The following is a 12,768-nucleotide window of genomic DNA, read 5'->3' as shown; positions in this document are numbered from 1 at the left end:
GGGACATGAAATATTGTCAAAAAAAACTCAAAAATGGACGGAAATGAAGACGAGCAGCAGAAAAACTTCTGTCATTTCCACTGATGAATCCTGAATGTTTGGGGCATCCGCAGAGGAAGCGATGTGTGTGAGGTTACTTCTCATCCTACTTTTCTCAAAAATCCAGGAGGAGTTTGGTGTTGATCTGTGTGTTTTTCGCAATGAACTAAATCATCCAAAGAACATTGAGGTTTTGGACCTGTGGTCAGAAAACTCTGTGGAGACGCACCGCTCGAGGTTTTCTGGACTGATCATAACTTTTGAAGAGTTGGTTCTGATTTTGACTGAGTCAAGTTTATTTGTGTTTCACATTTCATCAACAAAGGAGTTCAATGTGCTTCACAGCATAAAAATCAGCTGTGGAACAAGCAGCAAATATTTCAAAGTTATCAAGCAAATAAACATAAAATGTAAAAGCTGGTAGGGTTTTAGTCTTGATTTAAAGGGTCTCAGTTTTTCAGCATATTTGCAGTTTTCTTGCGGTTTGTTCCAGAATTGTGGTGCAGAAGACCTGAGTGCTGCTTCTCCAACTTTTTTAAAGACTGAGAAAGTGAAAAACGTTGTGCTGCAGGTTTAATTATGGAAGAGATGGTAGTTTTAAACAGAACAAAAAATGAAGGAATTCCAGGATTATTCTCATTTAATTATCGAACCAGATCTCCTAAACAGGAAGTGGTAGTAACCAAATATTTTCCATCTTTGACCGGTTTGTTTTAAACGGTGATGGAAAAATCTGAAGACCATCTGTCACTTTGCAGAGAAACTAACCCAATCATGAGAGTAGTGTCTCTGAGTATGGAAGCTTTGGAGCAGGTCTGCTTCAAAAGGAGCTCCTGCCAGGGGATTTCCTCGTGGTGAAGCGATATGGAGGGATTGCTTGATCAGGAAAACTCTCGTTCAGAAAGATTTCTAATCACTTCAACTGGAGAAATGTTCCCTGATTTCAAAACTTTGGCAGAAGAGCACAGACTTGGCCTCCACATCAAATCTCTGAGATTCAGGTTCATGTGGTCAGGAGGAGGAAGTTGTGTTCAGGCTGCAGAAGATGAACCGTTCAGCATTTAAGTTTAATTTCATAGTTCATACTGTTGGGGCCACGGCCAGTGGTTGTCGTCACCATTGAGGAAAAGTTACATGGATTCATCAGCTTGAAGTGGATTCTTTGTTCAGCTTGTTGAATATTAATTAAACTGAATGAAAATTAAATAATTTTAAAAACTGACAGGAAAAATAGATTACAGCAGGGTTTTTTTTGATGGCGTCATTAAGTCTAGTCTGAACCAAAACATTTATCTGAGCAAAGAGCAAACTCCTGGTCTGTGGATGTTCCACAGTTTGGGTGCATTTAATGGAAAATGTCTTGAAAATCCAGATTTTTCAGTATTTGACCTGCCTGATCCCCAGTCAGAGCAGACTGAGGAGAAACTGTCTGACCTCTGGTGAACTGATTGGTCTTTAACAGGGTTTGGTCCAGGAGTCCATATCCAGCTGGTCACAGTAAACTGCAGAAGTTATGAAGTAGGATCTGGTAACATGGACTCTTCCAATAAATTCCTTACATTTGCTTATAAATTAGTTTAAAACTTGAGGAATTGTTTAAATTGTCCTTCAGTGACACAGAGAAGCACAAAAATGTAACATTGATGTCACGTCTGGCTCCTCTGGCTGTGATTCTAAGCGTATTAGCTCTGCACACATTTCCAACAAACCCGATGCGCTTTGTTAACCAGCTTATAGGAATATGAGTTTAATATTTATGATGCAAATAATAAAGTCATGCGGGAGCGCAGCACTCCTCACCGAACCACTCTAATCATTCCCACTCCTCTTCGTCGCTCCGTGCAGAAGGTCGGGACAGATAGGAGGAGGGCGGAGCAGCTGAGCGGCGGCCTCTGCTGCGTTTGCTGCGGTGGAGGTAAAGATAGGTGAGGAGTTCACTCGTCCCCCCAGGCTCGTTGAGCGGCTCCTTCATTCCATCTGAGTCCCTGCTTTGGGTCGGGTCGGTGGTTGGCAGGGTGGAAAAGGGCAGCGCGCTCCTGCCGGGCTCCCTGAAGGATGAAACGAATTCTGTGGAGCTGCTGCTTTCTGGAAGAATGTGCAGATGTAGCCACAGTGGGAGCCGCACTTTGTGGGCTGTGCTGTTGCTCCACTCCCCTCCCAGGAGGATTTTGTTTTGGAAAATCGTGAATTTCCCCGTTTAGTGAGTGAATTAGCAGGTCAGATAAACCCGAAGCATTCCACCAACCCACTTCCCAAACAGACACAGAAGCCTCAAGGCATCCATCATATTTTCCTCTCAATCAACCAGAGCGTCTCTGAAATGAGTTTAGATCAACAGTTCTGACTAATAATGAGAGAAAAAAGCCAAGAAACCTTCTAAAAAATCTCCAGGAGTCAAAACAACATCATCTGTCTGCTTGGGAGGAAAGCAAAGTGGTGTGGAAAAGTGATTTTCCTTCAGCACATTTCTTCAGATTTTGTTATTCTTAAACATTTCATCAAACAAATGTTAGATATCATGAAAACGGGTCTTTAAAACCACTATATTAGACTCTTGAAACAGGATTTAAACACCTGCACAGACAAAATGGTAATGAAGAAGTTAATCCAGAAGGAAACCTCAGGCTTCTCTTTCTGTAGCGATACTTATGTTGATTATGCTGACAGCTTGGTTTTACCAAGAAGAAGCCAGAGCAGACACAGAAATACCACAGAAGTTCTGGTCCAGAAGTTCTGGTCCATATCTGACGACCAGAACTTGCTGCATTACTGCAGGCGAGTCTCTGCACTGCCTCCCATCTTCTTCTCTGTCCTGCAGTTATAGATAGAAATCACACATTATGTCACCCCTGAAGTCGTGCATTCAGACTTTCAACTCAAAGTGTTATGAACTTTATGTGAAATTAAATGTTTAAAAATGTCGTCCTCCAGATTTTCCCGCCTCGGCTGAGGGCCAGGAGAGACGCGTTGGACGGAAGCTGCTGCAGGAGATGTCCAACAGCAGCCTGGAGGAAGAGGAGATTGATGAAGAGCAGAAGAACTGCACCGCTCCAGGTAAGGCGGGATGAAAGAAAGAGGACACAAGTGTTCTCCGCTTTCCTTTGCTCCAGAATAGAGAGAGGAGGCTAAAATAAGAAAAGCGAAAAGTGGGAAACAAATCATTCTCTCTGTTTCTCCCGTCTTCGGTTCCCCTAATGTGGACTAACCTAGTTTGGACGGTCATATGATTTCCAGCAGGCGGTGACGCTCATGCTGCTGCCGCTGTGGTTTTCCACAGTCCCCTGCTCATCACTGGGATTATTCTCACCTTCTACTGACTGTCTCCATCTCACCTTCTTCCTCCCTTCATGTTTCCACACCGACGCTGCAGTGACGTATCGTCTAACTTTGAAGTGTTGCAAAAGGATTTCAGGTGTGCAGGAAACTCAAAGTAGTGTATGGTTCTGAAGTGGAAGAATAATAATAATTCATGATTGAAGACATTTAATTTAAGACTTGCCAAAGTGTCGGATCCGATTCGGACATTCTGATACCGAAAATTTTTAATTCTTCCTACAGAAGAATTGAATGTAGTTCAAATGAATCTACATTTGAACTTTGACTAGACTGTTCTAACACATGAATGTACTTTTATTTAAATCATCTGTTTGAATCATAACACCAAATGTATTTACAAATCTCTGATCGTTTGCATTTCCTTTTATAAAAATCTCGCTCTCGCTGGAATATTTTGATCAACTCTTCTGATTGATCTGATTGGTTGTGAATAAACAGGAACTATAGGCACTTTGTCGGTTGTTAAGCATTAACAACCCTGTTGTTTAATCCTTAACAGTTGAGCAGTAATGAGTTACATTTACTCAGTTACACTGACCAGAGTAACTGTTTGGAGACAGAAATGTTCTCCTCTCCCTCCAGTCTGCTGGTTTCAGTGAAGCGATGCTAACTATGTGTTGCAATGTCACATAAAACACCAACAAAACATCCCAGAAGTTTCAGGTTGTGACAAAATGAAAAATAAAACGTTTTAGCGGTGTGAATGCTTTTGTAAAACTAAAACAGGTTTTTGATGTGTGAACTTATAAATACGTATTTGAAGGAGAGGATCGGTCACCTCTCTCTCAAGAGTTTGTGTCGCAAAATCATCAACCTCCCGTCTCACTTTCCCAAGGTTACCTGCCTCATCTATAAACGGAGCAGGGGTCAAAGTTCACCCTACCCTTCTCCCTTGCTGATCACGCAGGAGCTGCTCCTTTCCTCCTCTTGCTGCTAAATTTAAAGCGGCCGACCCGGCGGCTTTAACCCGCGCTTCCCTCCTGAGGACAGCGCCGCTCCTGCTCAATAACCTCCATTTGCTCAGAGTCCTGTCCTGCTTTGGTGGGCCGTCCTCTTGGGACGGAGAAACACCTGTTTGGGGGTAATTGTCATCCTTCACCTGATAATTAAGAGAAAGTTAAGGAGATATTTAAAAACCAATGATTGAAGGAGAAAAAGGTAAAACAAGCATCATAATGTCGACACTGTGGGTTTGTTTGGTGGGATGTTTTTACTGGGAAGACTGGCAGCTGTCTTAAACGTCGTCCTCTAGTTAATAACTGCTGTCTCAGCAGAACGATGGATTTCAAATTATTTGCAGGCAGCCGGAAACCCTTCACAGATTGATGGACAGCAGTTGCTGCTTCCCTTCAGTCGTCCCTCCTGTTGCTGCCCTAAAGCTGCAAAAAGACTGAAGTCCTGTTTCCATAGAGACACTCACCCTGATCGATACTCCTGATTAGTGTCACCTGACTTCTAGTTTCCATCAAAAATCACACAGAAGTAGCAAGGAGTGACTTTTTTCACCTTAACTTCTATATATATATGTTTTGTACATTTTGTACAATTACTGATCTGAGTGGGTTTTTTAAGTAAATGTCCTGTTTTGAATCTGGATCCTCCAGTTAACGATTAATTGATAACTAAAGTAGATAACAATTATTTCATTAGTTATTAATCATGATCAATCATTTCAGTCCTACATTATTATATAAATTACTCACAGAAAATCTGCCTCTTAGAGCATATCTAAGTTAACTAAAAGAAAATGAGAATTTGGTTTCCTTGGTGCTGATTGGCTGAACCCCAAAGAGTGGCGCTAAGAAGGACTGTAGATGTTAGCTTCTGTTTACAGTTTCCACTGGGTGAATTTATGTTTATTAAAGTATATTTGGTGTTTGAATGATTAAAATGGATATTTTTAGACAGAATTTCAAGTATTTTAGCAATTTGTGAGTGGTGGTGGTCCTAAACACCCGCAAATCATTTTTTCATTTCACCTTTCAAATCAAAAAAGTATTTTTAAAGTGAACTATTTGAATCCCAGGTGCCTTGTACTTTACTGTTTTTATCTTATCATCCACTGCAGGCCAACTGCTTCTGATCTTGTTTTTATTCTTTACTGACAAAGTGATTGTCTGATCAAACATCTGATCATGTAGGTGCTTCATATGTATTTCCTGAGCGTGCTAGCTGATGATGCGAACTCTTCGCTTCCAGCTGATTGTCGCCTGAAATCAGAAACCTGCTGATCGAGAGCTGGGAAGCAGAGGGGAAGGAAGAGCTGCTCGCTAATTTTTCTCCTCTCCAAAACGCCTCCATGAGTTTGATCAGGAGAGCCCCGCTGCTTCTGTTGATTTCAGGCCCTTGTTTATTGTCTTCTCCTCCTCATCACCGCGCCATTTATCAGTCAAGATGGAAAAAAGAACAGTTGTTTCTGGGAATTTGTCTGGGAGTTGCCTTTTTCTGCTAGTGAAGTGAAATTTATGAGCTTTTGTTAATGTTAATTAATGAAGAGTTGTTCATTTTAGCACTTCTGAGCCCAGATTTGTCTCAGAAGCATAATGTTTCTCCATCAAAGGATGACAAAAGTGATCTGTAGTTTCCATCAGCTGTAAATATCACTGTAGAGTTTTATACGGCAAAATCCGGCCATTGTAGATAGAAAAAAGTTGGACATTTTTGCCAAAAAATCTCATTTGAAAAAAAAGGAAATTTCCAAGTCATATTTTTACTAGAAAAAAACTTCTTTTGATATTAATCTTAGAAATAAAAAAGGACATTTCCGAGTTCAAAAAGTTAAAAATCTGTTAGAAAAAAATCTGAAATTTTGAGATTAATATCAGAAATTTTCAAGAACAAAACTTTCTGAGTCACAAAAGTCAGAAATTTTTGACTTTTGTGACTCAAAACATTTCCAAATGTCAAAATTAGAGATTAATCCCAAGACATCTCAGAGTTCTTGACAGAAATGTATTCCCATTTTTCCTCTTTTTATCAGCCGTGGTAGGACTCCCATGTAAACGCTCGGCGGTGAGCCGGCCTGTGCTTCGGCAGCCCTCCGTTTCCCCTCCTCTTCCTCCTTCCATGTGACTGCTCTCTCCAGGGGTGTTTTCCTCCTCCTCTGTTATTAAAAGCGAGCTGCAGTGACTTAATCGGGGCTTCCCTGTGAGGAATGTGGTGTGTGTTGGAGCGCCTGCGGTTTTTGGCTGAAGGTTTTGGAGCAGTATTGATTAATGCGAGGGAGCTGCCGGGTTCTGCAGCGAGTCGCAGAGCGCGTCGGCGTGCTCGCCTCGCTTCACGTGGATTTCCTCCCAGCTCTTCCTCATGTGTCTGCAGCGAGCGAGTTTGATGAATTAATCAGTTAATCAGATCTTAAAAGAAGGACGAGGTCTCACCGTCAGCCCGTCATCAATCAAACCTTAAGCTGGCCCACAGAGCAGTTTGGACCGGCTTCCTCTGAGGAATCGGTGCTTTGGTGTTGCAGTGACATCACTGGGCTGCTGCTACTGATGATGGCAAAGTCCCTTCATATCTGCCAAACGTGCAGCTTGGCAAAGTCATCCTGTTTTGTTATTGCAGGATCAGGAGCTTGGAGCTCAGGGGAACTGGACCAATCCATCACTGCAATTAGCCGAGCCGAGTCAGAACCTTCCCTCTACAGCTCCTGCTGGTTCTGGGCTTGTTTTAGCTGCTGTACAACATTAATCCACGGTGACGTTTTGTCTGTTTCTCACTGCTTTTCTTTTCATTTTCCTCCGGTTTTTCGCTCGGGGGTGTACAGGCAGGCAGGACCAAAGGCTTTTCCTTTAACATGCAGTTGTTGTTTTTTTTAATATCTCTGTGGTACAACAAGTTTCAAAGATTTCTGTTGGCAAATATATTAATTTATGAGGAAAAATATTCCATCAGAGACGCACAGAGGAATCAGTGAAGTTATGTCCAGACAGCAGCCGAAAACAACTCAGATCTGACTTTTCACTGCAGACTGAACGTCCTGTTTCAGTTGTTACTTATGGTATACATTGGGGGGGTTTTACCTTACAGTGAAAGACTATTTTAAATAAAGTGCATTATTATTACTATTATTACTGTTTATTATTAATGAATAATAATTGTCATACTTAAGCTCAAAGATTATAGTTCAGTAGAAACTGGGACCTCTGGCCTTGTTAATTCAGTGATGATTTGTCAGGAGGAGCTTTTGAAAACAAGACAACAAATTAAATCACATCTAATTAGATTGATGTTGTGATTTCTTCCCAGCTTCACTTGTGCCAACAATCTGGCCATGCTGTCTGAAAGAAAGTATTTTAAACCCATAAATCTCTTTGCATTGATTTAACATTCATCTCATCACTGCACAACAATCCAAAAATTTAACAGAAGCAGCAAAGTTTGTGAAACACAACACAGGAGGTTTTCCCCCCTGAATTATGGAGCTCAGATTGTTTACCAGCAGCAGAAGGGACTCGACATGCCTTTAAAGATTTATCCCGCTGCTGCGCCTGCGAGATGCCGAGACTTTCCTGAGTTCAGCAGGCGTCGTCCTGTTACTGCTGCAGTCCCAGGAGCCTCAGAGGACACGCAGGCTTCCAGTGTTTCTCCACGGTTATAAACTACTTACAGCAGCACTGACATCAACAAGCTCCATCCAGACTGACTCTGCATTTGAAACAATAACCTTTAAATCACAATGCTGTTAGAAATGGTTCCAAAATGTCATTAACTGCCTGACTAACTGATTTTAATGCTGTTTTTGTAAACAGATGAATTCTAGGAGCAAAACCAAGTCCTATAATCAATGTGATCCCATGAGTTGTTTTTACCTTAAAATGCAGCATCTTACTGTAGAGTCCCTCCGAGGATAGTCACTAATTTAAACTGGGAGTAAAGCCAGATGTGTTGGGAAGCGTTATGATCTCAGCTGGTTATCGATATTATAAAGCAGCAGGTATATTCAGTGGTGTTTCACCAGCTGCAGACATTAGTCAAATGGGCTCAGCTGAGAGATCTGCTACCATCTACTCAGTAAGGAAAGTAGCTATTGGCTGTAATAAAGTTGTTTGAATTTACATAATTGGTCATATAAATAAAATAAGCAAGTAAAAAACACCTTAATTATGCAGAAGCCCATTAAATGTGAAGTTATTCATCTCGATGATGTACAGTTCTGCATTTTTAATCTAATTATGTGTTTATTTATATGTTCCCTTCATGCAGTATGCTATAATCTTTTAAAATGTTTTTATAATATTTCCCCAGGCTTTTTGAAGATGCTTTAATACATTTATTTACTCTTTCACTCTTTGGTCTGATGCATTTTCAGAGGATTATGATGATTTTTGCATGAATAGAACCATAAGCTGAAAAGTTCACAAGTGCAATATGAACATAACCACTGTTATTATGCCTCATCCTGCAGTGTCCAAATATTTAAACATTTTTTATCTTTTCTGGTGAGTGCTGCTTGCTTGAACAGCATACAGTTTGTTGCTAACACTAATTGCCCACAGACAGATTCAGATTAACTGGAAAAATATAGAATTTTATAATATTAAGATCATAATAAATAATAATGTATAAATTTGTAGCAGATATCTTTGCCTTTAAGCTAAAGGTGGTTCAGCAGAAGTATTTATTCACTCATTGTGACTGAATGAAAATGTTTAATTGGTAAGTTTTTCTTCCACTTTGCAGGACGAAGTGCAGCAGATGATCAGCAGCAGGATGTCGTCTCTCAGGTTCTGTCAGACTTTTCATTTCCTCTCCTGCAGACAGAGTAGGACTGTCTCCTTTCCTTATTCATTTCAGGCACAAACTGCAGAATATTTGGTCATGGTCCAATTCAAAGCCTGCACTGACAACATGCAAAGTAGCCAAAGTCCAAGAAGAAACCCAGATTTTTTTGAAGAAGTGAAAGTTGTTGGAAGCGAAAGTTTAAATTGGAGAGAAAATCCCCATCGTTGTTGTGGACGGTGACATCTGAGCTGGAGCCTCGCCAGCGGCGGCCGTCAGGCGCAGCGCTGCGTCCTTTTACCACAACTCTGCAGATGTGTCAGAATTTTCATTTCAAAGCTGAGCGGCGTCCTGCTGAGGTCATTGCAACATGAGATTAATGTGTTACTGTAAAAAAGCCAACAACCCCGTACATGACTGAAGTTCTCTTTTAGCTCATATCCAGATCCTGCAGTTTCTTCCAAAGCGTTTATTTATAGTCTCTGATGACTCACCATGTTTCACACACTGCGTGTGGAAGTACCTCACGGCCTTCATTGATGCGTCTCATCACTTAACTGAGTTTAGATCACCTCTCTGCTCCGCCTCATGTGAACGCTGCAGTCACTTCGTCTAGAGATGAGTCACCAGGAGGTGAGCTCTGTCCACAGCCAGGCTGCGGCGCTCCAGAGGAGGCTGCACCGCCTGCGTTGCCATGGTTTACCGGTGACTCACCGCCGTTACGCCGAGAGGCCGGGGTCTTGCCCGGACTCTGCCACGTGAGCTCCGCCGCACCGACTGATCTGGTTGTTGTGTGTTGAGAAATGCAGCATAGATGCTGGATGCGGTTGCCACGGAAACAGCTTCTAACAAAACACGCTCTGATGCTCTCTGAGGTGGAAAGCTCTGCTGTTTTCTGTGAAGACGCAAATAACTTTACAAGTTTATCCCTGAGGAATTGTTTGTTTTGAATGATCATCTTCAGACATCCGGTTTTCTGGCTTCATGGTGGAAGAAGCCTCTGATGAGATCAGAAAACAAAACCACCGACTCATACAAGCTGCTGATGAAACATACTCGTTATGATGGACACCGTTAACTAAAACATGAGATGTGCTAACTCTAAAACACTAATCTTAAACATTAATTGCTAAGTGCTAAATTTTCGCTAAACATTTTCAAAATTAGCAAAAATGCTAAACGAAGACTTAGCTCAGCTATCAGCATATTAGCAGAAGTGTAGCCACCAGTGAATTTAAGGAATCAGGTTCCACACAGCTGACAGCCGCTTCCCTTTAAACAGAACATGATGGATGGACGTCGTCATTTCATCTGATTTCTGTTCAGAAGTAAGATGGACTTTCAGTAAAAATGGATGCAAAGTAATGCTCAGTGTATTTTTACCATCCATCATCATCCATCTTCTCACTTCACTTCACTGCTGCTGCAGCTGTGCATTCATAAACTAAGACTCCACACACGTGATGACTGAGGACACAGAGGGGAATCTGTCACATTCACACCGGGCAGAAAGGAGCTCCATCCTTGCACAAGCGCACGCTGCATGCACGCCGCGGGCCGCAAAGAGGAGGCTGAGGGGGAACAAAGCAGGAGACCTTAAATGTCACACATTACTCAGCACGGTAACTACGATGGCGTGTCAGCCCACATCATCGTCACGCCCCCAGCGCCCCACTGAGCATGTGCAGAACAGGCCCCCAGCCGTCCATGTGCGCTCAGAATTTGCATGGGAATTGCACGAGGGGAAACTTGTAAACAGGCCCCCAGCGGTGGCAAAAGATGCTTTAATGATTTCTTTGTGTCTTTGTGTGTTAACGCCGGCCCCTGCTGTTCCTCTGGAAGGGGTGAAAGGTCGGCAGCAACATGGCTGAACTTCAGAAGACATTCCACACTCTTCAATTAAAGTTAAATCGCTATTTTCTTTTTTGTCTTTCTCCAAGCTGAAGGATGCAAAACATAAAATTCTGCAGCTGTTGGAGTAATCCGTCATTTCCATCCAGATGAATGGGTTGAGAGAGCAGATAACAGGTCTGATAAACACAAACTGCTGGATGTTTGGAGATAAATTTGTTTTTCCAACAGCTGCCTGACGCTTCAGCACACAGCTGTTGGAAAGTCAATATTAGTCCTGCTTTTCTCTTTTTTTCTGTCCTGCACGCTTCAGCGAACGTATTCTCTTCGGATATAAAATAAGCTTTCTTGCCAGCTGTGGCGTATATTTATGCATCATTTAGACACGTGCGTTTTAGAGCCGCTGGAAAATGTTTGCATGGATGTGGGTCAGTGTTGTGGTACTCGAAGTTGGTCTTGGTCTTAAGACCGGTCTTAAGACCATTTTTTGATGGTCTCGGTCTCGTCTTGGACTCGACCGCATTTGGTCTCGGTCTTGTCTCGGTCTCGGGCGCTGAGAACTCGGCATTTTATTTCAAGACCAGTCAAGACCGCAACTGTGAAAATATCACTAAACGTGCAGGATTCTGTCCACTTTATTTGTTAACATCTTTGTTTTCAGTGGATGCAAAACGCACCGATTAAAATCCAAGCAACTACGTGTTTCTGTTACTCTCCCCTCTCCTCCCCACTTTTTACTCTCCCTCCCCCTCCCCACCCCACCTTTTACTCGCACGCGGCGCTCTGAGACATGCGCAGTGGTTTCCTCTGTGGCAGAAAATGTTTGTCCAATCGTCAGTAATATAATAGCGCTGCATAAATAGTAAGAAATCCGATGGCCACAGCTAACTCAGCAGCACTTCGCTTTCACAGACGGTGGGGACAACGTCTAACTTTTTTCGTCACTTAGAAAAGTAGCTCAAAGAAGGTAAGCTCCGTTAACATGATGTTATCAAAGCTAGCTGTACAGAGACACATAAGCATTGTGATGAAAAATGTTATCACTCACTGCGCTGAATTATTGTGCGGAGGTGTTGACTGACTTGTCGCATATATGGGACAACGCTATGTCCAAAAGTCTGCAATATAGTGAGGTGACATTCAGAAACAGTCGATTCTTCTCCACGGCTCTTTACTTATTAGATAGGACTGGAGTGTCACTCACTGAGAGCCGTTGTTCTATCAGATAGCTGTCAGGTTAGCATAAATGCATTAAGCATTAAGAAATCCGACCGTCAGAGGAGTTGTCAGTTCACCATACGCAGCAAGTTATGATGAACATAAGTCATTAAATTGTTTTCAATGATAACTATATAGATATACATGTGTTGTCATGGTTTCAAAGTGTATTTAAAGCAGGTCTGGCTGCTGCTGGAGTCAGCTACAACACACGCCCGTGTAAAACTCACTTAACCGCTAAGTCAGGATGCCATACAACTGTTAATAACAAAGTGTATGACGATCTACGTCATGATTCTATGTTGTTGATTAAATGAAATCTTATGGCAATGACGTGTCTGACAGATATTGCTGGTGTTCTATCAGATTACCATACGCTGTCAGGATAGCATACATGCAGTGAGTACCATGCCAGCACATGCGCATTAAGTCCGACCGTCAGTGTAGTTGTCAATATACGCAACAAGTTATGACGAAAATAAGTCATTAAATTGTTTATAATATGACATAATATGATAACTAGGTAGATATACATGCGTTGTTGTGGTTTCAAAGTGTGTTTAAAGCAGGTCTGGCTGCAGCTGGATGCCATACAACTGTTAATAA

General features: G+C 42.0%; 1 protein-coding gene across 1 annotated transcript in view; it reads left to right on the top strand.

The window, feature by feature from the left end:
- Positions 1–12,768, top strand: part of LOC106917023 (sodium/potassium/calcium exchanger 3) — a 38,054-nt gene that overhangs the window by 2,644 nt on the left and 22,642 nt on the right. Inside the window, exon 2 of the mRNA XM_014985681.2 lies at positions 2,971–3,093. Within this exon, the coding sequence (XP_014841167.2) occupies positions 2,971–3,093 (123 nt within the window). The remainder of the gene's footprint in view (positions 1–2,970; positions 3,094–12,768) is intronic.

The sequence above is a fragment of the Poecilia mexicana genome, unplaced genomic scaffold (genome assembly GCF_051168715.1).
Source record: "Poecilia mexicana isolate PSO_F unplaced genomic scaffold, ASM5116871v1 scaffold_1, whole genome shotgun sequence".
Taxonomy (NCBI): Eukaryota; Metazoa; Chordata; class Actinopteri; order Cyprinodontiformes; family Poeciliidae; genus Poecilia; species Poecilia mexicana.
Note: the sequence above shows the minus strand (reverse complement) of the source record. Positions and strands in the feature narration are given on the sequence as shown.